Below are 25,024 nucleotides of genomic sequence, written 5' to 3' on the forward strand. Positions count from 1 at the left end.
TAGGAAGATTAATTGGCATATGACATCTACCACTGCATCCAGAAAACACAACATACCTTTTCTGTGTACTTACTTCTATTCTCATTTCATAACTGGCAACCTGAATAACACAGAGGCCATGGTGACAGAGTTTTCTTGAGCTTGGCTATTTTATTCAGAGGTCTTGCTTCATTTGAAATTCATGCCATACTTTTCAGCATCATTATTTTGCAAGGAGGATAACAAATTACATATGAGGGCCAGGATCTTTACAGTGGGATATGCAGATGAGAAAGAAAGACTTCCTAATACAAATAACTGGGAACAAGAGGAACAGGAAAACCATTATGCAACTATATGGCTGGTCTAGGCTATTCTGCAGTAGGAGATTGTGGTAGGCTGAATACTACTCCTCCTACCAAAGAAAGGTGGCCATGTCCTAATCCCTGGAATCTGTGTATGTTACCTTATATGACAGGGGGAGAAAAGGGCCTAGAAAAAGACTGTGAAGATGTGAATAAGAATCTTGAGATGAAGATGGTTATCTGAATGGGTCTTAAATGCAGTCACAACGGGGAGGAAGAAGAAGGCAGTGTGTCCACAGAGGCAGAGATTGGTGTGATGGCAGCTGCAAGCCAATGAAGCTGGCAGACACCAGAAACTGGAAGAAGCAAGGAATGGATTTTGCCTGAGGGCCTCCAGAGGGAATGTGGCCTGGGTGGCACTTCAGTGATGCTGGCTTTGGACTTCTGGCCTCCAGAATTATAAGAGAACAAAATTCTGTTGCTTTAAGCTGATAAATTTTTGGTAATTTGTTACAGCAGTCAAAGGAAAACTAATACAGATTTTACTACCTGAAAGTGGGGAGTTGCTGTAACACATAACTAAAAATGAGCAGGTGGCTTTAGAATTGGGTAATGAACAGAAGCTGGAAGAATTTAAAGTACATGATAGAAAAAACCTAGACTGCCTAGAACAGACTGTTGACAAAAATATGAATGTTAAAGATTCTTCCAGTGATGATTCAGGAAGAAGTGAGAAATACAGTAGTAAAAGTGAATATTAAATTGTCCTTAGCAGAATGTTGGTAGAAATTTTAAATGTGCTACTGGTTAAGGCTAAAAAGAACATGAGGAACGCATCGTTGGAAATTGGAGGACAGGTGATTTTTGTTATATAGTGGCAGAGTTTAACAATTTCATCCTGTTGTGTGGAAGGTAAGTAACACTTGTAAGTGATGAACTTGAATATCAACGGGGGAGGTTTCTGAGCAAAGTTTCACAGCTTACAATAAAATGTTAGAGGAAAGAGAAATCGAAGGGAGAATTGTTAAAAAGAAATCGAGACTTGATTATTTGGAAAATTCTCAGCCTGTGCAAATTGCAAAAGATGCTAAATTCATAACTGTTAGGAGAGTATGCTTTGGAGACAAGGCCCAGAGTGTGGCTGGAAAACCTTTTGCTAGTGTCAAAGAAATTAGGTGTGTGATTCATGGATCTCAACTGTCTTAGCAGAAACCAGGAACACAGATGGGATTATCCAGGAAAGATTTTAGGAAGATCTTCTGTCTCATGGAATGAAATGCACAGGAGACCCACAAACTTTTTGATAAAAGGGGAAATACTGCCAGCATCAAGAAAACGATGGAGATGGATGAAATGGAGGAGGGCTGTTGGATTCCCAAAACTTTACAGGCAAGAAGAAGTCCAGTAAAACTAATCAACTGCAAATATGTTTTTATTTAAAAAAAAATTCAGAAGAATGACTCTGAGGGTAGAGTCTTGGGCCCAGAGATTGGAGCCATGAACTATAGTGGATTATTCCCAGACCTTGAAACGTTATGTAATTTGTCCTACTGAATTTTGAAATGTCTTGAGATGGTTGACATCATCCTTCTCTTTCTTCCACTTTATCTTGTTCTGAGTGGGAATGTCTATAACTGTTGTTAATGTCAAAAACCACTGGACTTTGGAAGCAGGTAACATAGGTGCGCAGATGGAGAGGAATCTTGCCCCCTTATAGATCATAACCAGAGTCTCCTTGATACTTGATTTAAATGATTAGATTTGGGACCTTTGAGCTGATGAGATGTAAATGAGGTTTTGGCCTTTGAATTGATACTGTAATGGGTTGAGACTTTTTAGGGAATGTTGATATGTGGTGAGTGTATTTTGCATGTGGGAAGGACATGAAAATTTGAAACTAGAGGGTGGGCCGTGGTAGGCTGAATAATGCCCTCCCCTTCAAAAGATATTCATATCCTCTCCCCTGGAACCTATGAGTTGTTATCTTTTGTGGATAAAAAGGTTGAAGATGTGAACAGGTTATGGATCTTGAGATGGGGGATTTTTTTTTTTTTTAATGATCTCAGTGGACCCTAAATGCAATCACAAGAGTCTTATCAGAATGAGATAAAAAGGAGATCAGACGGAAGAGGAGAAGGCAGTGTGACCACAGAGGTAGAGACCAGAGTGATTCAGCCACAAACCAATGAATGGCAGCAGCCACTAGAAACCAGAAGAGGCATGGAGAGTGTTCTCCCCACAACCTCCGGAGGGAGGGCAGCCTGGTTGATGTTTTGATTTTGGCCCAGTGATACCAAGTTTGGATTTTTTGCCTCTAGAACTGTAAAAGGATAAAGTTCTTTTGTCTCAAGTGGCTTACGTGTGTGGTAATTTTTGGCAGCATCTGCAGAAAACTAATATAGAAATAGAGGGAGAATCACATGGTTTCTGCTTACCTGTGTCCTCTTGTATTCTGAGTGTGAGACATCTTTATGATTCTTATTAGACTTGTAACTATCAGGCTCTTATATTCAAAACTTTGACCACTTCTATTTTAAAACTAGCATTCTATTTCAAGCACAATTGCGTTATATAAACTGAAAACACTAGTAAATAAATGGAAGGCTTGAGTTTTGCTCTCAGCTATGTTGCTTACTAGGTAGGTATGTATGAGTAAGTCACCTCTGAGTTTTAGTTGAGTAATGGGAATAATGTTAACTGTCTTTCCTAATCCACATAATTATTGTGAGTATTTAATGACATAAATATGTGTGAAAAATTCCAGATAAAGTGCATGTGAGATTCCATAATAAACTCTTAATTAGGCTCCCTCAACCTATAGGAAGGTTTTCATGAGCTATTTTGTACACAAATCACTGAACACATGAAACACTCCCCCCACCTTAGATAAGATGCTAGAGGTGGAATTTTGGAGTCAAATTTATTTTAACACATTAAAGCTCTTGGTACAGAATGACTGTTTCTCCCCAGAAATCCTATACTACTTCATTCTCTCTTTGGAAGCACATATGAGTGCTCATTTTACTGCACTGTTACATTAGAGAGTTTTAAAATAAATTTAAATGTCATGTCAACTTGATGAAAATCATTGTTTGTATTTCTTTGGCAGTGTTCAACTTGTTTTGTATATATATTTTTTGTTAGTTGCTCAGTGGTGTCAAGTTCTTTGTGACCCCATAGGCTGTAGCCCTCCAGGCTTCCCTGTCTGTGGAACTCTCCAGGCAAGAATACTGAAGTGGGTTGCCATTCCCTTCTCCAGGGGATCTTCCCAACCCAGGGATCAAACCCAGGTCTCCTGTATTGCATATACTTGGCTATTTGTGTTGTTCTTTAATGAATTGCTTGTGTTCTTTGACCATATTTCCAATAGTTATTTGTCCTTTTCCTTACTGATTTTTAGAAACCCAGTATTTTATACTTTAAAGATTATGGTGAAATATATATATATATATATATCAATCAAATTTAGCACCTTAATAATTTGAAGTATACAGTTCAGAGGCATTGAGTACATTCATATTGTTGTACACCCATCACCACCATTCATTTGCAGAACTCAGAAACCTGGTATTCTTAAGTTAATTAACCTTTGCTGTATGTTTCTTCGGCAGTTCGTTTTGTTGTTTACTTTTTGCTTTTGTTTAGGATGACTACTGATGTATAGTGTTTAACATTTGTATGCTGTCAAATTTAGTGAACCTCATTGTGTTTTCCTCCCTCCCTCTCTCTCTCCTTTCCTCCCTTCTTCCCTCCTTCCTCTTATCTTTCCTTCTGGAAAGCCTTTCCCATTTGTGGGTTTCTATTGATTTTTTTTTAAACATGTGTAGATTTGTTCTTAGTTGGCAGTAAAACATATTAGAAATCCAGATTCTTGTCAAATAACATCATCTCAAATTGTCTGTTACCAAGCTTTGTAAAAAAAAAAAAAAATCCTATTTGAAAAAAAATCCTATTTAGAGATGATTGCTTGAAGGATATAATGAATCTTATTTCTGGGAGAGAGTCTGCTGAATGCAGCATAAAGCCCTTGGCTCCCAGCTCAGTGATTATACCTTCTTTAACTCTCGGTCCCTTTTTGTTTTATCTTTAACAGCTTGCAGATATTGAAGCAGGGGAAACAGAGATGCAGGTAGTTTGTGCCTTACCTTATTACCACTAGTTAGTTCCTTCCTGCATATCACCCTCTGTACCCACATTGCCTTTAAGAAGAAGAAGAATTCTACCACTAATAAGTGCTAACTCAGTGGAGCTTAACCTGGCTAACATTTTACTGCTGCAAAGCCATGCAAAATAGGAAATACTATTATTCTAATTTTACCAATGAAAAAAATGGATGCTTTGAGAGGTAAAGTGGCTTGCCCAGTATAGCACATTGATGGTATGTGGAGGAATAGGATGTCAGTTCAAACTCAGACCTGATTCCAGAAGCTGCCTCTTAACTGGTATTCTTTCTTTGTGTACACACACACACACGCACACACATGCACACAAACTTCCCTACCTCCCACACCTAGTTTTCTGATGATTATGTGACAATATTTCTATTCACTCCCCTTATTAATAAACAGAGTAGATGAAACCACCTAGCAACTTCTAAAATATTAAGTTGAAAATATTTTGGGCTAGATTTGTAACTTCTCTCATTCTTGAAATGCTACAGTGAAATGAAATGCTACATTTTTCCCTCATTCCTATCAGCTCAAGGTCTCAGTGATGTGCTCTGAGCAGGGGTGGTCAACGTGAAGACAGAGTTCAGAACAACCAAGGGCCAGAGACAAGTGGGTTGGTCTTACTTGGCGACTGTAGTAAATGGTCTATTTTACAGTCAGTGATTGAAGATAGTCTGCTGTGGTGGGGATATATTGAGCCTGGAAGAGCTGCTTTAAAATTTGGTAGTCGTTTAATTAGTATTTGGATGATTAATTATTATGCCTTCTGCTAAATTTTAAACAGTGAAAAACTAGGTCTGTGGGAACAATTCTCTTATTTCTTCCTTTGAAAAACTTAGGACAGTGACAGCCTTCAATTTCTTAGGGTTATTTTGCTCATCTATTCAGATCTATCAATTATTCAGATCTTAAGAAGCCTGCAAAAATAGGGACGTGTGCTGTTGCCTTTTGGGTGTGTGAGATTACAGGTTCCTGGTCACACCATTAAGTGTATGGCTGTCATGTTCCTCTTCAGAGCCTTAGCACCTTGTATGGTACATTTTTTTTCAAACTTTAAACTTTTTATTTTTATTGGGGTATACCCTGGAGGCTCAGATAAAGAATCTGCCTATAGTGTGGGAGATCTGGGTTCAGTCCCTGGCTTGGGAACATCCCCTGGAGAAGAAAATGTCAACCCACTCCAATATTCTTGGCTGGAGAATTTCATGGACAGAGGAACCTGATGGGCTGTAGTCCATGGGGTCACAGAGAGTCAGACATGACTGAGTGACCTAAACACACATAGCCAATTAACAATGTTGTGGTAGTTGCAGGTGAACAGTGAAGGGACCCAACTATATATATACATGTATCCATTCTCCCACAAACCTCCCTCCCATCTATGCTGGTGCATAACATTGAGTGGAGTTCCATGTGCTATACAGTAGGTCCTTGTTGGTTATCTGTTTAGAATGTAGCAGTGTACACATGACCTTCCCAAATGCCCTAACTGTCCCTCCCTCCCACCCCTGGCCCTGGCAACTGTATGTTTGTTTTCTAAGTCTCTGAGTCCTTTTCTGTTTTGCAAGTCAGTTCATTTGTGGCATGATATATTTTTTTTATCAAAAAACTGCATGATATGGATGGAGTCTTGGAAGAATGAGGATCAACCAGAGAGAGCAGTTTGGAATGAGGCTTCCAGGCAGGTTTGAGAGTGACTGAGAAAGCACAGTTGTCCCATTAAATCTGGCTCTAACAAAGACTTGTCTTTGTGATTATTTGCAGAAAGATTACCACTTTGAATATACAGAATGTGATAGCAGTGGCTCCAGGTGGAGAGTTGCCATTCCGAATTCTGCAGTGGACTGCTCTGGCCTGCCTGACCCAGTGAGAGGCAAAGAATGCAGTATGTCTTGACTTTTTGACCTTTTTCCCAGTTAAACCCTAAGTCCTTCATATGAGCCTGAGAAGTTAAGTGTGATGCCTATAAAAGGCCTTGGAAAAAGGGAGCATGGCTGTCCAGCAGAACAGAAGCATATTTTCTCAGCACCGAGTGCCCTCGGGTCTGAAGTCTGAAAGGAGATGCAGGCTGTGTTAAAGGGTGTTGTTTTCATTTATTTGTCTTAAAAAATCTGGTTACTATCTTTCTTGAAATTCTAAAGGGCAGAGTGGCAGAATTTCTATTTAATAGATTTTTTTCCTTTAAATTTTAAGGGACTTTTCAGAGTTTTGGTACACATAAGTAGCATTTGGTACACATAATATTGTTAAAAATACATTGCGTAAAATGTGCCCTCTTAGTCATTTGTAGGTTTGGTGACATTAAGAACAGTTACACTGTTGTGCTTTCCTCTCCAACACACATCTATAGAACTCTCTAACCTGGCAATGGATTTGTTTTTGTTTTTTTTTTCAGCCATAGAAATATTATAATTTGTCTTTTTAATGTACAGAGAAATTAGAGAATTTGTCTATCATATTCGACAGCTTGTCTTGTAGCAATTAAGCAGGTTTGAAGTGTAACATGAATTAACAGAAATACGTCATTAAATTAATTTTCATTTATAGACTCTACTTTTAAAAACCCTTGAATTTGGTGAGTCATAAGATCCTGCAGTAAAGTTGTCTTGTGGTATTCTAGACTTCAAAGCCAGAAGTAAGACAAAGATTATTTTGGTTTTTCTACAGTCCTCCAAATGGTATTCCTAAAAGCTGAGTTGTTTTGTTCCCAAATGAAAAAGCAGATAAGCAAATTAATTAAACAGATAGCTAATTCCTTCCTCTTCATGGGAAAACTCTATCTCCATGGTTGGTTAGAGGAGTTTTAGCATAGGAGTGGATTTAGTAATAAAAGAGAGACGGGAAGATGGTATGTCTTAGGAAAATTAGAGAAGAAAGACATTATTTCTTGGTGAATGATATTAAATGAATATCAAGAGAACCTGAGAAATCCAGGTTAGCCAGGGAAAGGCTTGTGTCCAGCAAGAATCTTGAGAGGATAGTGGGGCCAGTGAAGAAGATGGATCCATGGCTGGGGTATATGTGACCGCCTCTACAGAAAGGACCAGCTCTCAGGGAGGATTCCAGTTAAAAGGGAAACAGCCTGAGTATTGCCTGTGGAATTAACTCATTGCAAAATTGCTTCTGTCACTTTTCTGAAAAATCTGTATATCTTTTATCTATATTTACATTTTCCTTATGGGCGAATTCCTTGTTTCCCTTGTAAACAACCCTACTGAGGTGCAGTGTGTCAGCATTTTGAATGTATCAGATCTCTTCAAGAAAATTAGAGATACCACGGGAACATTTCATGCAAAGATGAGCACAATAAAGGACAGAAACGGTAGGGACCTAACAGAAACAGAAGATATTAAGAAGAGGTGGCAAGAATACACAGAAGAACTGTACAAAAAAGATCTTTATGACACAGATAACCACAATGGTGTGATCACTCACCTAGAGCCAGACTTCCTGGAATGCAAAAGCAAGTGGGCCTTAGGAAACATTATTGCTAACAAAGCTAATGGTGGTGATGGAATTCCAGTTGAGCTATTTCAAATCCTAAAAGATGATGCTGTGGAAGTGCTGCACTCAATATGCCAACAAATTTGGAAAACTCAGCAGTGGCCACAGGATTGGAAAAGGTCAGTTTTCATTCCAATCCCAAAGAAAGGCAATGCCAAAGAATGTTCAGACTACTGCACAATTGCACTCATCTTACACACTAGCAAAGTAATGCTCAAAATTCTCCAAGCAAGGCTTCAACAGTATGTGAACCAAGAATTTCCAGATGTTGAAGCTAGATTTAGAAAAGGCAGAGGAACCAGAGATCAAATTGCCAACATCTGTTGGATCATCGAAAAAGCAAGAGAGTTCCACAGAAATGTCTACTTCTGCTTTTTTGACTACACCAAAGCCTTTGACTGAGTGGATCACAACAAACTGTGAAAAGTTCTTCATGAGATGGGAATACCAGACCACCTTATCTGCCTCCTGAGAAATCTGTATGCATGTCAAGAAGTAACAGTTAGAACTGAACATGGAACAACAGATTTGTTCCAAATTGGGAAAGGAGTACGTCAAGGCTGTATATTGTCACCCTGCTTATTTAACTTCTATGCAGAATTCAGTTCAGTTGCTCAGTCGTGTCTGACTCTTTGTGACCCCATGGACTGCAGCACACCAGGCTTCCCTGTCCATCACCAACTCCCCAAGTTTACTCAGACTCATGTCCATTGGGAGAAGACAATGGTGACCCACTCCAGTAATCTTGCCTTGAAAATCCCAATGGACGGAGGAGCCTAGTAGGCTGCAGTCCAGGGGGTCTTGAAGAGTCAGACATGACTGAATGACTTCACTTTCACTTTTCACTTTCATGCACTGGAGAAGGAAATGGCAACCCACTCCAGTGTCCTTGCCTGGAGAATCCCAGGGATGGAGGAGCCTTGTAGGCTGCTGTCTATGGGGTCAAACAGAATCGGACACAACTGAAGCAACTTAGCAGCAGCAGCAGCATGTCCATTGAGTCAGTGATGCCATCCAACCATCTCATCCTCTGTCATCCTCTTCTCCTCTTGCCTTCAATCTTTCCCAGCATCAGAGTCTTTTCCAATGACTATGCAGAGTACATCATGAGAAATTCTGAACTGGATGAAGCATAAACTGGAATCAAGATTGCCGGGAGAAATGTCAATAACCTCAGATATGCAAATGACACCACCCTTATGGCAGAATGTGAAGAAGAACTAAAGAGCCTCTTAATGAAAGTGAAAGAGGAGATTGAAAAAGTTGGCTTAAAATTCAACATTCAGAAAACTAAGATCGTGGCATGTATTCCCATAACTTCATGGCAAATTGATGGGGAAACACTGGAAACAGTGATAGACTTTATTTTCTTGGGCTCCAAAATCACTGCAGATGGTGACTGCAAGCCATGGAATTAAAAGATGCTTGCTCCTTGGAAGAAAAGCTATGACAGTCCTAGACAGCATTTTAAAAAGCAGAGACATTACTTTGCCGACAAAGGTCCAACTAGTCAAAGCTATGGTTTTTCCAGTAGTCATATACGGATGTTAGGGTTGGACTATAAAGAAAACTAAGCTCCAAAGAATTGATGCTTTTGAACTGTGGTGTTGGAGGAGGCTCTTGACGAGTCCCTTGGACTGCAAGGAGATCAAACCAGTCAATCCTAAAGAAAATCAGGCCTGAATATTCATTGGAAGGACTGATGCTGTAGCTGAAATTCCAATACTTTGGCACCTGATGTGAAAAACTTGACTCATTGAAAAAAACCCCTGATGCTGGGAAAGATTGAAGGCAGGAGGAGAAAGGGATGACAGAGGATGAGATGGTTGGATGGCATCAACAACTCAATGGACATGAATTCGAGCAAGCTCCAGGAGCTGGTGATGGACAGTGAAGCCTGGCGATGCTGCAGTCTCTGCAGTCACAAGAGTCTGACACGACTGAAGGACTGAACTGAACTGAACTGTTTCAGCAGCTGTGCTGATGTTGACTGACACTGGCTTTTGAGAACTGATTGTTCCTTTGAAATGGGCTATGGTGGAGTATTTACATGATGGAAATTGACAAACACTACAAATCAGCTTACCAGCATACCACTAATTAAATTAATTGGCCAAAATTTCAAAAATATGCTTCAGAATTGATGTCTGACTAGGAATTATTTCTGTTTGTTGCCAAGGATGTTTTTTGCTCATTAATTATTATTATCTTCCACAGATAATGTTATGAATTTGACATGCCAGCCAGAACTACTCTAAAAACTCAATATAGTAAAGTCATTATTAGTTGTAAATCACTTTAAATGATAGTACTTACTTTTAAAATGATAGCCTAAAATGATACTACTTATGAGATGGCTCTGTCTTGGTTTGTCTGAAATCTGAATTTACATGTATTTCTGTATACTATAATTATATCTGCTCTGGAGGTTATTAGTCTGGCCTCTGATTGTGACTGTTCTTTATATGATAAAGGCAAGTTATTTTGAAACTCACAAGAAACTTAATAGAGGCAATTACCTTAGAAGCTCAGTCAATTCCTAACATTAAGCGCGGTGCTTAGCACATTACTGGCCATCAAAGCACTGCTGAAGGCAGTTATGATAATAACTGAAATATTCCTTCAGTGGCTTAGATGTTCTACTGCTAATAATAGCTACCATTTTTCATACATGGATGTTAGGCTAACCACCGTGCTTGGAGCTTCGTATCATTTTCCATTGTATCCTCACAACAACCCTCTCTGATAGCTAATGTCAATATCTCTGCTGATAAGAAAACTCGGAGTTAAGATGGTGAAGTCAGTTACTGCAGGTTGGGTTATATAGGCAGGATGTGGCAGACGTGTGGTCAAATACAGACATGTCTGATTCCAGAACCTATCTGGACATATAAGCTGGCATGGGGGTACATATAGCTCTATCACTGACCATCTTCAAGGGAAGATATTAGAAAACGTGTGCTTCAGGATAAAAGAGGATAAAAATGTTGGGGTTCAGGAGCAGCTTGCTATCTGCAAGCGGTGTGTGAATGATGCCCAAACCTGAAATGATGGTGATGCCCACAGGCACTAGACTCAGCAGTTATGTTGTGATGATATGGCCCAGCAGTTGGGCCATCTAAAAGAAAATTTAAAAATTCACATATCTGCTTCATGCAAGTGAAAAATATTTAGGGCAGTGCTTATGTAAGGCATAACCTCCCCAGATCCCACTGTTCTCAGTGAAGCAAAACCCAGAATGCGGCCTCAGTTGAAATTCCTATAGAATCTTCAAAATGTAATTGGCTAGATCTTTCCCTCTTTCTCAGAAACAAACAGTACATGAGGCTTCTCCTTAGGAAAAGGCTTATAGAAATGTTTATGTAGCAACTGTATGTTTTAAAAAATAAAATTGATGGGCAAGCTGTATTATATCTTTATCTTTAATAAATCCTGTAAAATCTGGTTGCATGGGTCTGAGTGAAGTTAATGAGAAGTCAGGCTTCAGTTTTTGTTATGCTAGATCCCTAGACTGTATGTGAGCTTGAGGCTTGCTGCACTCAGGAAATGGGAGGGAGAGACCTCTGTTATTAACTGACACAGCTTCCCATTGTCCTCCTGACCCCTCCGCTGTGGAGTCTTCAGTGTCTTAGGCAGTGCTGCACTGGGCAGGCCACCGAGATGACTTCATTTCTCTCTGTCTCTCTGCTGGCTCCAGGCTTAGCTTCAGAGAACTTTGCTGCTGTTTCCAAGCCCTGGTGCCGAGTCTCATGTCTGTGGACATCATCCACCATTGGAGGTGTTGGTGTCATTCAGACACAGCTTACAGGTAGCGTGTCATTCCTGAATATAGCACTCGTTACTTCCTCCCAAAATGAGGCGATATAACCCCGGTCCCAACTCCATCCCTTCTCTACTGTTGGATCACTTTCCTCTTACGCAAGAGTTTTAAAACTCTTCCCTTGACTCTCTGGGTGTTTGCTTGACTTTCTTAGATTATTAAAAGCAATAGTCATTCTGGAATGGTTTCCTGGGTGGGATACCTTCTCTCCTTATCGTCTCTCTTACTCTCACCAACCACATTGAAGAAAAGGGTCTTTTTGTTTCAAACTAAACTTTAGAAATAAAAGTCTGGCTACTAGGAGTGAGGGAAGAGCTCCTTTACCTATTGCCTTACATATTTTCAGACATGTCTGGAACACCAAAGGGAAAAAACATAGCAAGATCTCTCTTCCTTTGGGGAGTGTGTATTTCTGTTGTCTACTACTTCACATATTTCTCAGCCTGTGACTTCAAGTATAACCTTAACACATTGCTTTCTAATCAGGGATGACTAAAGTATTTGTAATCTGATTTGTTATGTTGGCATCAAGTCATAGTATTGTGGGCATTGTTTAGTCTTATAGTTCATTATTTGTGTAAACTGATATTTGGCTCTTAGATTTTAAAATGCTATATTTAGATATTAAAAAACCCTTGAATACAATTGTTTTCCTTTTTTTACTGTGTCTCTCAGAGCTGTTGTTTTAACCTACATTTCTTGGGCCTTAAGGTGTAAGCAGAGGTGACAGTTTGAATCAATAGTTTTTGATTCCAGTTGGACTAAAAGAAGAGGAAGGATTGTCATGGAAAGGGGAGTTGGTTTTAGCTTTCTGGGTGGGATATTTAAAAATCCCTTTTTGGGGGATCATAGCTCTTTGAAGGAGAAGGCAATAGTGACCGACTCCAGTACTCTTGTCTGGGAAATTCCATGGTCGGAGGAGCCTGGTAGGCTGCAGTCCATGGAGTCGCTAAGAGTCCGACACGACTGAAGGGACTTAGCAGCAGCAGCAGCAGCAGCAGCTCTTTGAAGTGTAGGTGCTTCCCCAGGATTCAATACATAGCCTGTTTCAGTTGTGTGGAGTTGTTATTGATATGGCAACCAGAACATTTGGGAAAATTGAGTACATTGGTATTGAATGGTGAATGCATTCTGTTCTGCAATATTTCATGTAAACAATTAAATGGTGTTGAGAGTTTTTTTTGTTGAAAAATGCCAATACTTTTTAAAAACGGCTACTGCGATATCCCCTTGATAAAGGGCTGCAGTGCACATTTTCATAATAAAGTCTCTGAGAAACATGGTAATTATTTACAGAACATTTACTGTGTTTTAACTGAATTCTGTTTTACCCTGAGTTTCCCAAGTGTATTTGATCATAGGACTCTTTTATCCAATGTGTAGTTGCACCCTTTTGGCTAATTTCTGCAGATAATGTTTTTGGGGAAACGCAGGTTTAAACACAAATGCCAGGCTAATTTAGGAAATTTTTATATGTTGTTCCTTATGCTATGGTTTAGCTAATTTCATTGCTCTGTAAGGCTCAGTGGAAGCACTACCAAATGGGTGTCCAGTCCCAGACTTCCTACCGATCATGGGCAGGCGTGATATATACCTGGGATGAAACCCCAGATCTGCAACAGATGTATGTCTTGAGCAAAATATTTAGTTCACAGCTATTTATTGAGTTTTAATCGATTCACTAAACATTTGTTGAATATTTCCTATATTCTTGAAAATAGGGATCCAAAAATATTCCATAAACGAACACTAGATTCCTATTTTCCAAGATTTTTCATTCTAATGGAGCAGGTGGGGAAATAAATTATTCCTAGTATAGGGGCAAAGTGCAAGATAGATACAAATACCTAGGGTGATCTTGCTAAGAAGGGAGGGCTGACTTTTGCTCAGAGGGAGTCAAGAGACCTCACAGCAAAGCAGGTGTGAGTTTGAAATGCAGATTGAATAACCTTGGAAATTTATCTGACCCTTGGCAGGTTCATGTGAAAAATTGTGTCCTGACTTAGAGTTGAGACAGGGATTAAATGCCTTACTTAATGGGCCATATGTGTTAATTTTCTGAGGATCTCTGAGGCGAACCCTCAAGGATGACCTTCATGAACTTGAAGCAGAGTGGCATTTGCGGCAGAGGGAGCATGGGCCGAGGTGAAGCTTAGAGGCAGCACTGGGTTTCCTGGGGGCCCTGGCAGGTATGCGTGGCTGGTGCTCAGGGAGGAAGTGAGCAGGGACAGATAATGCTAGCCAGCCTTACAGGCTCCAGTGTGTTATACCAAGGACTTGAATCTGGAGACAGCTGTTTGCAGGTATTTGAGGGCCTTAAATGAAATAATAAATATAATTTATAGTATCCAGAATCATAATAATATAATAATGTAGCTTACTGAAAATAATAATAGAAATTATAATAGCCAATCTTTACTTGCTCTATGTCAGCATGATTGTAAATGATTTACATGTATTCTTTCAAATCCAAGTATCCTAACAACCTTGTGAAGTAGGTACTTGGATTATCTCCCAAAGATATGTCAAAGGCAGAACCGGGATTTGAAACAGAGCAGTTTAGCTCCTGGGTCCATGTTCTTAACCTGTATGGTGTCCCATCTCTTTGGACAGCATTCCAGTGTTTATTGAACAAGTGTTAGGCCCCTTCTTGAGGCATTGTGCTCATCTTACATTACCTCTTGAAAAAATGTTATGCAGATCTCCTATAGGTAAATGGATTTTTTTTTTTTTTTTACAAGATAGCATCTAAAGGCTCAAATATATTGCTTGGTGGGTTATTTTAATTGATTGATGACCATATTATAAATTTTATCCTTAATCGTGTCTATTTTTCTGAAAGGGAGGGGAAACATTTTTAATTTAAGGCACATTTGTAGTTATATCCTCAAATACAATGGATTGCTTAGGGCCTTTTTTCCCCTGTCTAGAAAACTGTTGGTGCTTGTGGCCTGTAGTGTACATTCATTATTTAGCATGTAGCTATAGTAGAAAAATATTGATTTTTTTTAACAGTAGAGACTAGAATTTAGTCTAGTTTCCAACTAGAAAACTAAGAATTTCTGATTCTTAATTTAGAATAGAGTCTTGTTTCATTCTTCCCAAGAGGGGAGGAGCTGTCATCCTCTCCTGGACCCTAAGACAGCTCCAAACACTGGGATGTCTGTTGATTGAATAACATCGGTGTCACCAAGTCAGAGTCTGCCTTCAGTGTTTCATTTCTATAGGTTAAACACAGAGATCTAATCAGACTAGTGAAAATATGTTCTACATATGAAAGGATCAAAACTTTTTGTCCTCAAGCTTTGGGTGTTCATGCATCAAATTTCAGGTGGGAAGAAGACTGGAGTTAAATCTGCTCAGCAACACACAAGTGGTTGGTGAAAGGCAGGAATGCATGAGATTGTTAAGATAACAGATCAAAAACAGGCTTTAGATCAGTTGAAGTGTTTGATGGGAGCTATGGTTGGGGAAACTTCTTTGAAAAAAGTGTTTTATAAGGAGATGACAGGACCCAGCCCTCAAAACTGCAAAATCAAGGGCAGAGGAGCTATCAGAAAGTACATGGTGACCGGGACTTTGTAAGGAAGAGGAAAAATTCAGGGTGATAACAATCAAAGTGTTGGGACATAATTGAAAGTTGAGAAAACTGATTTCACAGATGCATTTCTCTGCCCTCTTTGGTGACCTCATCAAATACTCTTTAACATTTACCTTCCCCTGACCTTCACTATTAGACTTTTTTCATAAACCTGGTGTCATCCTGTGCGCAGTGAACTGGAATTTGTCTCCTTCCCTATTCCCTATAACTATTCCCTATAAAACACTGAAGTCAAGAAGCCACAATAAAATATATTTGTGTGTGTGTTTTAATAATAGGAAGTTTTAATCTAGGCTCTCTTAATTAATGGGGATTGTAGCTGTGGTGTTACTTGGATCAATTTTCCTCCCAGGAATTGGTGATTTGGGGGGTAGGGGTGGGGGACAGATTATTCTTGCTGATCAATCTTTTCCATGGAGTGCAGTGACAGTCACACCATCCTAACTGGTAGGGTTCTGTGAGGACTCGTTCACTGGAGAGAATGTTAAGGTGAGGATGCATTTTCACAGTAGGAGAGGCAATCCTTTGACTGAATAGTCTTTTCATAAAACAGTTAATTAGAGCACATCAGCCAGAACTGGTTTGTATTAATGTAATCCTTTGTATATCTCTTGTCTTCCTTTCATCTTTGCAAAATGAGAGGTGAAAATTTTCTTCCTTCTCTGTTGAAGAATTGCACAAATCTGAACTTACAAACATATCCCTGTGGCCTCCATCTTCATCACTGAATCTTAGTGGAAAGTTAAACATGTTTATTGTAGATTATTTAAGAATTTGGTTCTGATCATTGCACCACTTCAGACTTTGCACTGCAGCTTGTATGTTACTCCACGTGGCTAAGCAGCCCTGCTGTAAGTAGAATTCATATCTTTTACTTCTAAGGCAGAGATGTGTTTTTCGGATGCTCTTCTTTACTTCAGAAACAGTGGATTTTTTTTTAGCTTAGCTGTAATAAAGTCTTTTGGCTTCATGGTACTGCAGGGAAGTATGTTTATTAAGTAGAGAGTCATAGGAGTTATGAGACTCATAGATTGTGAGTCTGCCCGTGGTGCCTGTAGAGAAGTTGAACTAAGATACTCCAGGTCACAGCAGATGAGGAAACTCGGCATCCATACCAGGAGGATTTGTACCAGGTGATCTTAAAAGTCCCTTTTGGTCACTCTGGTAGTTTTAAGAGTTATTACATACCATAATTTATTCATTCTGTGATCAGATCATGTCTCATATTTCATGCCTTGTGAATTAGAGTGGAAATATAATATCTCTTCTCAACGTTCATGAGTATTTACTCCTCACAGAACACTGCAATGTCTGCCGTTGTTAGAATTTGCATAGTGTTACCATCTTCTATTCTCTTCCAGCCTTATGTTGAACATGGCAAACAGGTGATGTGTTCACAACCAGCCTGTATTGCTGCCTTGTGAATTTTGACCAGGAAAATAAACGGGAAAGAAATATGCCTACATGTAAATAAGAACATCAACGAGAAATGGCCTGTTTTAAAGCACTGTTTTGGTATCTTCCTGTCTCACTTTAATTTTGTAAAATGAGATAAATTATTTTTCTTCTCTAAGAATTTCACAATTAAGAACCTGAAAAAGAGAGTATCTAAGCATTCTCCTTGTCACAGGCATGGAGGGAGGAAGAACAGCCAAGATTTGCTGGACTGAGTCTGTTGTTCAGCTTCTTTTATTTATTTTTTTTGGCCACAAGCGTGGCATGCGGGATTTTAATTCCCTGCCTAAGGATCAAACCCAAGCTCCCTGCAGTGGAAGTGTGGATTCTTAATCACTGGGCTGCCAGGGAATTCCCTCAGCTTCTTTTAGATGCCATTTCCTACTTCCTTTCTGTTTTCTGTGGGAAGACTTATAAACCTGACAGGCAGTTGTAGCTTTAATTATCTGATAATGATAATTGACTGGCTAAATGATTAATAAAGATCAGCCAGTCAGTTCAGGCACTCAGTCATGTCCGACTCTTTGCGACCCCATGGACTACAGCATGGCAGGCTTCCCTGTCCATCACCAACTCCCGGAGGTTGCTCCAACTTCTGTCCATTGAGTCGGTGATGCCATCCAACCATCTCATTCTCTGTCATGCCCATTTCCTCCTGCCCTCAATCTTTCCCAGCATCAGGGTCTTTTCCAATGAGGCAGATTTTTTCATTGGGTCACCAAAGTATTAGAGTTTCAGCTTCAGCATCAGTCCTTCCAATGAATATTCAGGCCTGGTTTCCTTTAGGATTGCCTGGTTGGATCTCCTTGCAGTCCAAGGGACTCTCAAGAATCTTATCCAACACCACAGTTCAAAAGCATCAATTCTTCGGCACTTAGCTTTCTTTATAGTCCAACTCTCACATCCATACATGGCTATTGGAAAAACCATAATTTTGACTAGGTGGGCTTTTGTTGGCAAAGTAATGTCTCTGCTTTTTAATACGCTGTCTAGGTTGGTCATAACTTTTCTTCCAAGGCGCAAGCGTCTTTTAATTTCATGGCTGCAATCACCATCTGCAGTGATTTTGGAGCCCAAGAAAATAAAGTCTGTTACTGTTTCCATTGTTTCCCCATCTATTTGCCATGAAGTGATGGGACCAGATGCCATAATCTTAGTCTTCTGAATGTTGAGTTTTAAGCCAGCTTTTTCACGAGACTGTTTAGTTCTTCTTTACTTTCTGCTATGAGTGTGGTGTCATCTGCATATCTGAGGTTATTGATGTTTCTCCCAGCAATCTTGATTCCAGCTTGTGCTTCATTTAGCCTGGCATTTTGCATGACGTACTCTGCATAGAAGTTAAATAAGCAGAATAACAATATACAGTCTTGACATACTCATTTCCCAATTTGGAATCAGTCCATTGTTTCATGTTTGATTTTAACTATTGCTTCTTGACCTGCATAAGTGAAAAGGTAAAATATATCATTTTTGAAACTCACAATTTATGCATTATTTTTCCTGTTAGTACTTTCCTTAATGGCCATGAATAATAATAGCTGGAAGAGAGTTCTTCTTTTGTAGTCAGTAAAGACAATGCATACAGCTTTAACCTTGTTTTCTTGATCTTATGTAAATAAAATGAGACAATTGAAGAAAATAAATGTATTGGCTCATCTTAATTCTGAGATTGATTTAATTAATCATTTTCCCATAAACATATGCAATTTATTTAGTTAGTTATTAATTTATGTTAAATGATTAGATATTATATATTTCTACAGTGAATTTAGCTTAGTGAAATGTGAATTCCATCTGTTTTGAGGAAGGTAAGTGTAGACTAGATTAGTTGCCTCATGAGAGTAGGGACTGTTTCCATCTTCACTGAATACCCTTGGTGACTAGTGTTTGCCTACTCAGTACTGGATCCTCAAGAGATACCCACTGAATGAAATAATGCAGTGTGATTCCCATGCATTTACCTGTAATGAGAGTGTGTAGGCACTCTATATCATCAGTATTTCATTGAACAAGTTGAAAATTCTTTTATTACTGCTTCTTATTGCTGTTTACTGTTCAGAAAACAAATTTTAGTAACAAATAACTTTGAGTTAAAATAGGAAAAATGGATGAATTATGAATAAATGTAATTGATAGCCATTATCTTTCAAAGTATGAGGTCTCTGAAGGAAGAAAAGCACCACTAAGAAGCCCTTGTGGTGAAAAGATTAAAAATAAATTAAAAAAAAATTTTTAGGCATAAAGCATAGATGATAATCAGTATATAAATGATTCAATTTAGAAACCATTATTTGGTACATTGTATAGGGAAGTTGCTTGAAGATGGTAAAGCCTTAAATTTTCATGTTATATTTTTATTCTCAGAGTAGTTTTCAGTATTTCATAGGACCGCAAACAGTTTTGTGAGAGAGGAGGGGAAAGTGGTGACCTCCTTGAAATGTGAATGAATGGAGTCAAGGAGGGTTAAGTAAATTACCCAGCCATTTGCTGGTTGGTCACCTGATTTTTTTACACCTGCATCTTTCACTTTTTATAGTAGTGGAAATAGATGTCAGGAAAGAAGTATAAAGCTGAGAAAAAGAATACTGAATTTAGCAAATGACTTCTTGGTTACAGTTTGGATTTTAAGAGGTTGAGTTTTTTTTTTTTTTACTTTTTTATTGAATGAAAGATTCTTTATTTTCTATAATGCTTTACAATTTTCAAAAATTTCATACACATGATTTTATATAATCCCATAAAACCCCTTTTAAAATTATCCCATACCCCTATGTTGCCCACCCCCCCCCCCCCGCCCAACCCCTGGCTTTCCCTCTCCTCACTGGTACCACTGGTTTGTTCTCTATAGCAGTTAGTCTGCTTCTTTTTGGTTTTATCCACTAGTTTATTATATTGTTTTATATTCAACACATAAGTGATATCATACAGTATTTGTCTCTGTATTACTCATTTCACTTAGCAAAATGCACGCCAAGTCCATCCATGTTGTTGCATATGGCAAAGCTTTGTTCTTTTTATGGTTGAGTGTATGTGTGTGTATGATATATATATACAATGTATATACAAAGTATATATATATATAAGAAGGTTGGATTTTTAACATCACTTTTGCTGGATGCTTAGGTAAAGTATGAAATCCCAGGCTGATCCCACTGTTAAGTAGTCTGTGACTGTACTCAAATAAGAGCTTTCTCTTCTCATACCAGAACTTTGGAGTTTGCTTATCTTCCATCCAGTTACTCTAGGATTCAAGATTGTTGAAGAAAAAATAGTATTTAGTTGAGAAATGATTAATTCTTTAAGTGAAATAGAGTCAAACTCACATTCACAAGAGTGAAAACAGCTATACACAATAACTGTCATCCAGTTTTTGTTGAAAGAGTCTTCTATTAATCTATGAAATTAGAGTATACCCTCACACCATACACAAAAATAAAGACTTAAGTATAATACATGCCACCATCAAATTCCTAAATGAGAACTTAGGCAAAACATTTTCTGACATAAATTATAGCAATATTTTCTTAGGTCAGTCTCCCAAAGCAATAGAAATAAAAGCAAAAATAAATAATGGGACCTAATCAGTCATATAAGCTTTTGCACAGCAAAGGAAAGCATAAACAAAATGAAAAGACAACCTATGGACTGGGAGAAAATATCAGAAACTAGCACAACATTGTAAATTAGCTACTTTATTTTTTAAAAAAGAGTCTTACATTGTACTGTATATAAATTTGAATGAAAAGTTTAGTCCTTTAGATTATAAAAATCCTTGTGATCTGACTGAAGTCCAAAGACCAAGAAAGCAGAGTTAAATAGTAGAAAGTAGATGTAGTTAGTAGATACAAGAGAAAGAAATGCTAGTTCTCGCTGGTGCCTGCCAGAGGAAGTCAGTATGCTTGTGTTGACATCATCTCATGGAGTAAATAGAGTTTAATAAGAATGTGTGGCTTGTCCTTTTCTTTGACATGTGACTCTAGAGCTGACTTCCAGGATGGAAAAAAAGATTGAGTAGGAACAAGTAATTAAAATACAAAAGCTATAGACTCTTTAGATCTTCTGTATTGTTAAAGGCCTTATATCAATTAGACTAACTTTGACCATGTAATTATTCTAAACAGAGGTAAAATCATTAGTTCAGTGGCAGAATTCTTATTGTCCCAGACCTCTGAATTATATTACTAATAATTGTAGCAAACAGTTAGTACATGCTTTATCTCAGGCATGCTGCTAAATGTTTTATATTGAATATCTCATTTATTCCCAAAACTCTTAGATATATAATTACTATTTTCCTTTTATAAGTGTGGACACTGAGACTTATGGAAGTTAGTAACTTGTTAAAATATTTTGAAAATACGTGTGTTAGTTATATTACAATTTTCATAAGACGTGTGTGTAGGGAATTGTTATTGCTTTGTAATGCACATGAATATTGTTGAACAGTTCAAGACAGCAAATGAAAACTATGAAGGATAATAATGAATTAATTTTAAATTACTTGCCCTTTTGCATTGATTATAATAGTTACTGTTTGAATTGAATTTTCTTGGGACTTGAGCTTTAGAATCAGAGAGATAAATCTGAATATCATCTTAGCCACTTGTTAACTGGATAACTTTCTAATCAGGTTATTTAAATCTACTGTGCCTCAGTTTCCTCTTCTGGCAAATGGGCATGATATCTTTCTCCTTCACAGGTCTGTTGAAAGTCTTTATTATTCATGGATTCCATATTTGTAAATTTACCTACCTTAAATAATTTATTTGTATCAAATCAATCCATGTGATACATTTGCTGTCATTTGCCAACATGTGGAAAGCAGTAAAAATGGATCTCCTGATCACGTGGTCCCAGCTGAGGTCAAAGAAAGTGACACTGCCATCTTATTTCACATACTGCCAACAATGTCCTTTTAACAGTCTATTTAATGCCACGCTCAGAGAAGGCAATGGCACCCCACTCCAGTACTCTTGCCTGGAGACTCTCATGGACAGAGGAGCCTGGTAGGCTGCAGTCCATGGGGTCGCTAGGAGTCAGACACGACTGAGCAACTTCACTTTCACTTTTCACTTTCATGCATTGGAGAAGGAAATGGCAACCCACTCCAGTGTTCTTGCCTGGAGAATCCCAGGGATGGGGGAGCCTGGTGGGCTGCCATCTATGGGGTCACACAGAGTGGGACACGACTGAAGTGACTTAGCAGCAGCAACAATGCCATGTTTTCCATTTTTTTGTGCTTTTTATTGCTTAATTTACCATTTAAAATAGTGCTGAAGTGCTGGCCAGTGATCCTAAGTACAAGAAGGCTGTCCTTTGCCTTTTGGAGAAAATTCATATGTTAAATAAGCTTAGTTCAAGTATAAGTTGGAGAAGGCAATGGCACCCCACTCCAGTACTCTTGCCTTGAAAATCCCATGGACGGAGGAGCCTGGTAGGCTGCAGACCATGGGGTCGCGAAGAGTCGGACACGACTGAGTGACTTCACTTTCACTTTTCCCTTTCACGCATTGGAGAAAGAAATGGCAACCCACTCCAGTGTTCTTGCCTGGAGAATCCCAGGGACGGGGGAGCCTGGTGAGCCACCGTCTATGGGGTTGCACAGAGTCGGACACGACCGAAGTGACTTAGCAGCAGCAGCAAGTATAAGTAGAAGTGCCCTTTGGCCATAAGTTAAATGTTAACGAAGCAGCAATATATTTTAAATAAGATGTTTTTCTGCTGAAAAACATGTAAAACAAGGTTCTATATTGATTTGTTGATGAAGATACTGTGACCAGAGAATCCCAGGTGTCTAACCCTGTATTTCCCCAGGAGCAGTGTTTCATTATTCGCTAGGGTAGTTTTCATGGTAACTCTGTATGACTGTTATGAGTAAAAAGAACTGACTATGTTATAAATAGTCAATACATTCACCAGTTACTGGTGAATAACTATTCCTTCTGACCTTAGACAAGGAAATACCTCTGAAAGAGTTGAGGATATTCTTAATGACTTTAAAAGATAATGAGTTCTCTTTGGAATAACAGTTACCTCCTTTTTAGATCCTAAGGTCCACTTATCAGAAAATTACTTCTTACTAATTAAGTTAAAAGTACAGTTTTGGACACTAGACTAAACTGTCTTCAAAGATAACTTTGTTTTATCAGAGAGTGCATATTTTCAGCTTCACATGCAGTGCAGTCTCTCTCACAGCTATTCATCTCTGACACTGTGATGTGAAAGTAGCTATAGATAATGTATAAGTGAATAGTTGTGACTGTGTTTCAATAAAACTTTATGAATACATGCAGCAGGCCAGGTTTGGCCTGTGAGCTCTAGATTGCTGACTCTTCAGTTCAGTTCAGTTGCTCAGTCCTGTCTGACTCTTTGCAACCCCTTGGACTGCAGCATGTCCCAAAGGTGCTGTCTGCTGAGCCCCAGTAGCTGTTACACAAGTCGGTGGGGGTTTTTCTTTCCTTTCCAAATAGGAAAAGGAGTATTGTTGCTCTGCTTATTTAACTTATATGCAGAGTATATCATGAGAAATGCTGGGCTGGAAGAAGCACAAGCTGGAAACAAGATTGCCGGGAGAAATATCAATAACCTCAGATATGCAGATGACACCACCCTTACGGCAGAAAGTGAAGGGAACTAAAAAGCCTCTTGATGAAAGTGAAAGTGGAGGGTGAAAAAGTTGGCTTAAAGCTCAACATTCAGAAAACGAAGATCATGTCATCTGGTCCCATCACTTCATGGGAAATAGATGGGGAAACAGTGTCAAACTTTATTTTTGGGGGGCTCCAAAATCACTGCAGATGGTGATTGCAGCCATGAAATTAAAAGATGCTTACTCCTTAGAAGGAAAGTTATGGCCAACCTAAATAGCATATTGAAAAGCCAGAGACATTACCTTGTCAACAAAGGTCTGTCTATTCAAGGCTATGGTTTTTACAGTGGTCATGTATGGATGTGAGGGTTGGACTGTGAAGAAAGCTGAGTGCTGAAGAATTGATGCTTTTGAACTGTGGTGTTGGAGAAGACGCTTGAAAGTCCCTTGGACTGCCAGGAGATCCAACCAGTCCATCCTAAAGGAGATCAGTCTTGGGTGTTCATTGGAAGGACTGATGCTGAAGCTGAAACTCCAGTACTTTGGCCACCTCATGCAAACAGTTGACTCACTGGAAAAGACCCTGATGCTGGGCGGGACTGGGGGCAGGAAGAGAAGGGAATGACAGAGGATGAGATGCTGGATGGCATCACCGACTCGATGGACGTGAGTTTGAGTGAACTCTGGGAGTTGGGGATGGACAGGGAGGCCTGGCATGCTGCGATTCATGGGGTCGCAAAGAGTCGGACACGACTGAGCGACTGAACTGAACTGAACTTTCATTAAGCGGCTCTTTAGTTCTTCTTCACTTTCTGCCATAAGGGTGGTGTCATCTGCATATCTGAGGTTATTGATATTTCTCCCGGCAATCTTGATTCCAGCTTGTGCCCTCTCCAGCCCAGCATTTCTTATGATGTACTCTGCATATAAGTTAAATAAGCAGGGTGACAATATACAGCCTTGACATACTCCTTTCCCGATTTGGAACAAGTCTGTTGTTCCATGTCCAGTTCTAACTGTTGCTTCCTGACCTGCATACAGATTTCTCAAGAGGCAGGTCAGGTGGTCTGGTATTCCCATCTCTTTCAGAATTTTCCACAGTTTATTGTGATCCACACAGTCAAAGGCTTTGGCATAGTCAATAAAGCAGAAATAGATGTTTTTCTGGAACTCTCTTGCTTTTTTGATGATCCAGCTGATGCTGGCAATTTGATCTCTGGTTCCTCTGGCTTTTCTAAAACTAGCTTGAACATCTGGGAGTTCACTGTTCATGTATTGCTGAAGCCTGGCTTGGAGAATTTTGAGCATTACTTTACTAGTGTGTGAGATGAGTGCAATTGTGCAGTAGTTTGAGCATTCTTTGGCATTGCCTTTCTTTGGGATTGGAATGAAAACAGACCTTTTCCAGTCCTGTGGCCACTGCTGAGTTTTCCAAATTTGCTGGCATCTTGTGTGCAGCACTTTCACAGCATCATCTTTTAGGACTTAAAATAACTTCAACTGGAATTCCATCACCTCCACTAGCTTTGTTCATAGTGATACTTCCTGAGGCCCACTTGACTTCACATTCCAGGATGTCTGGCTCTAGGTGAGTGATCACAC

General features: G+C 39.1%; 1 protein-coding gene across 8 annotated transcripts in view; it reads left to right on the forward strand.

The window, feature by feature from the left end:
* The window catches only part of ELAPOR2 (endosome-lysosome associated apoptosis and autophagy regulator family member 2), a 222,447-nt gene that overhangs the window by 102,871 nt on the left and 94,552 nt on the right, over window positions 1-25,024 (forward strand). For 5 of the 8 annotated variants that reach the window (XM_061413755.1, XM_061413759.1, XM_061413760.1 and 2 more), the window contains exon 2: window positions 6,218-6,338. The exons of 2 other annotated variants lie outside the window; for them this stretch is intronic. In XM_061413755.1, coding sequence (XP_061269739.1) covers window positions 6,218-6,338 — 121 coding nt within the window. Of the gene's footprint in view, window positions 1-6,217; window positions 6,339-11,596; window positions 11,766-25,024 lie in introns of those variants that run through there. One more of the 8 variants, XM_061413757.1, reaches the window with a different exon arrangement.

Source organism: Bos javanicus, chromosome 4, assembly GCF_032452875.1.
Source record: "Bos javanicus breed banteng chromosome 4, ARS-OSU_banteng_1.0, whole genome shotgun sequence".
Taxonomy (NCBI): domain Eukaryota; kingdom Metazoa; phylum Chordata; class Mammalia; order Artiodactyla; family Bovidae; genus Bos; species Bos javanicus.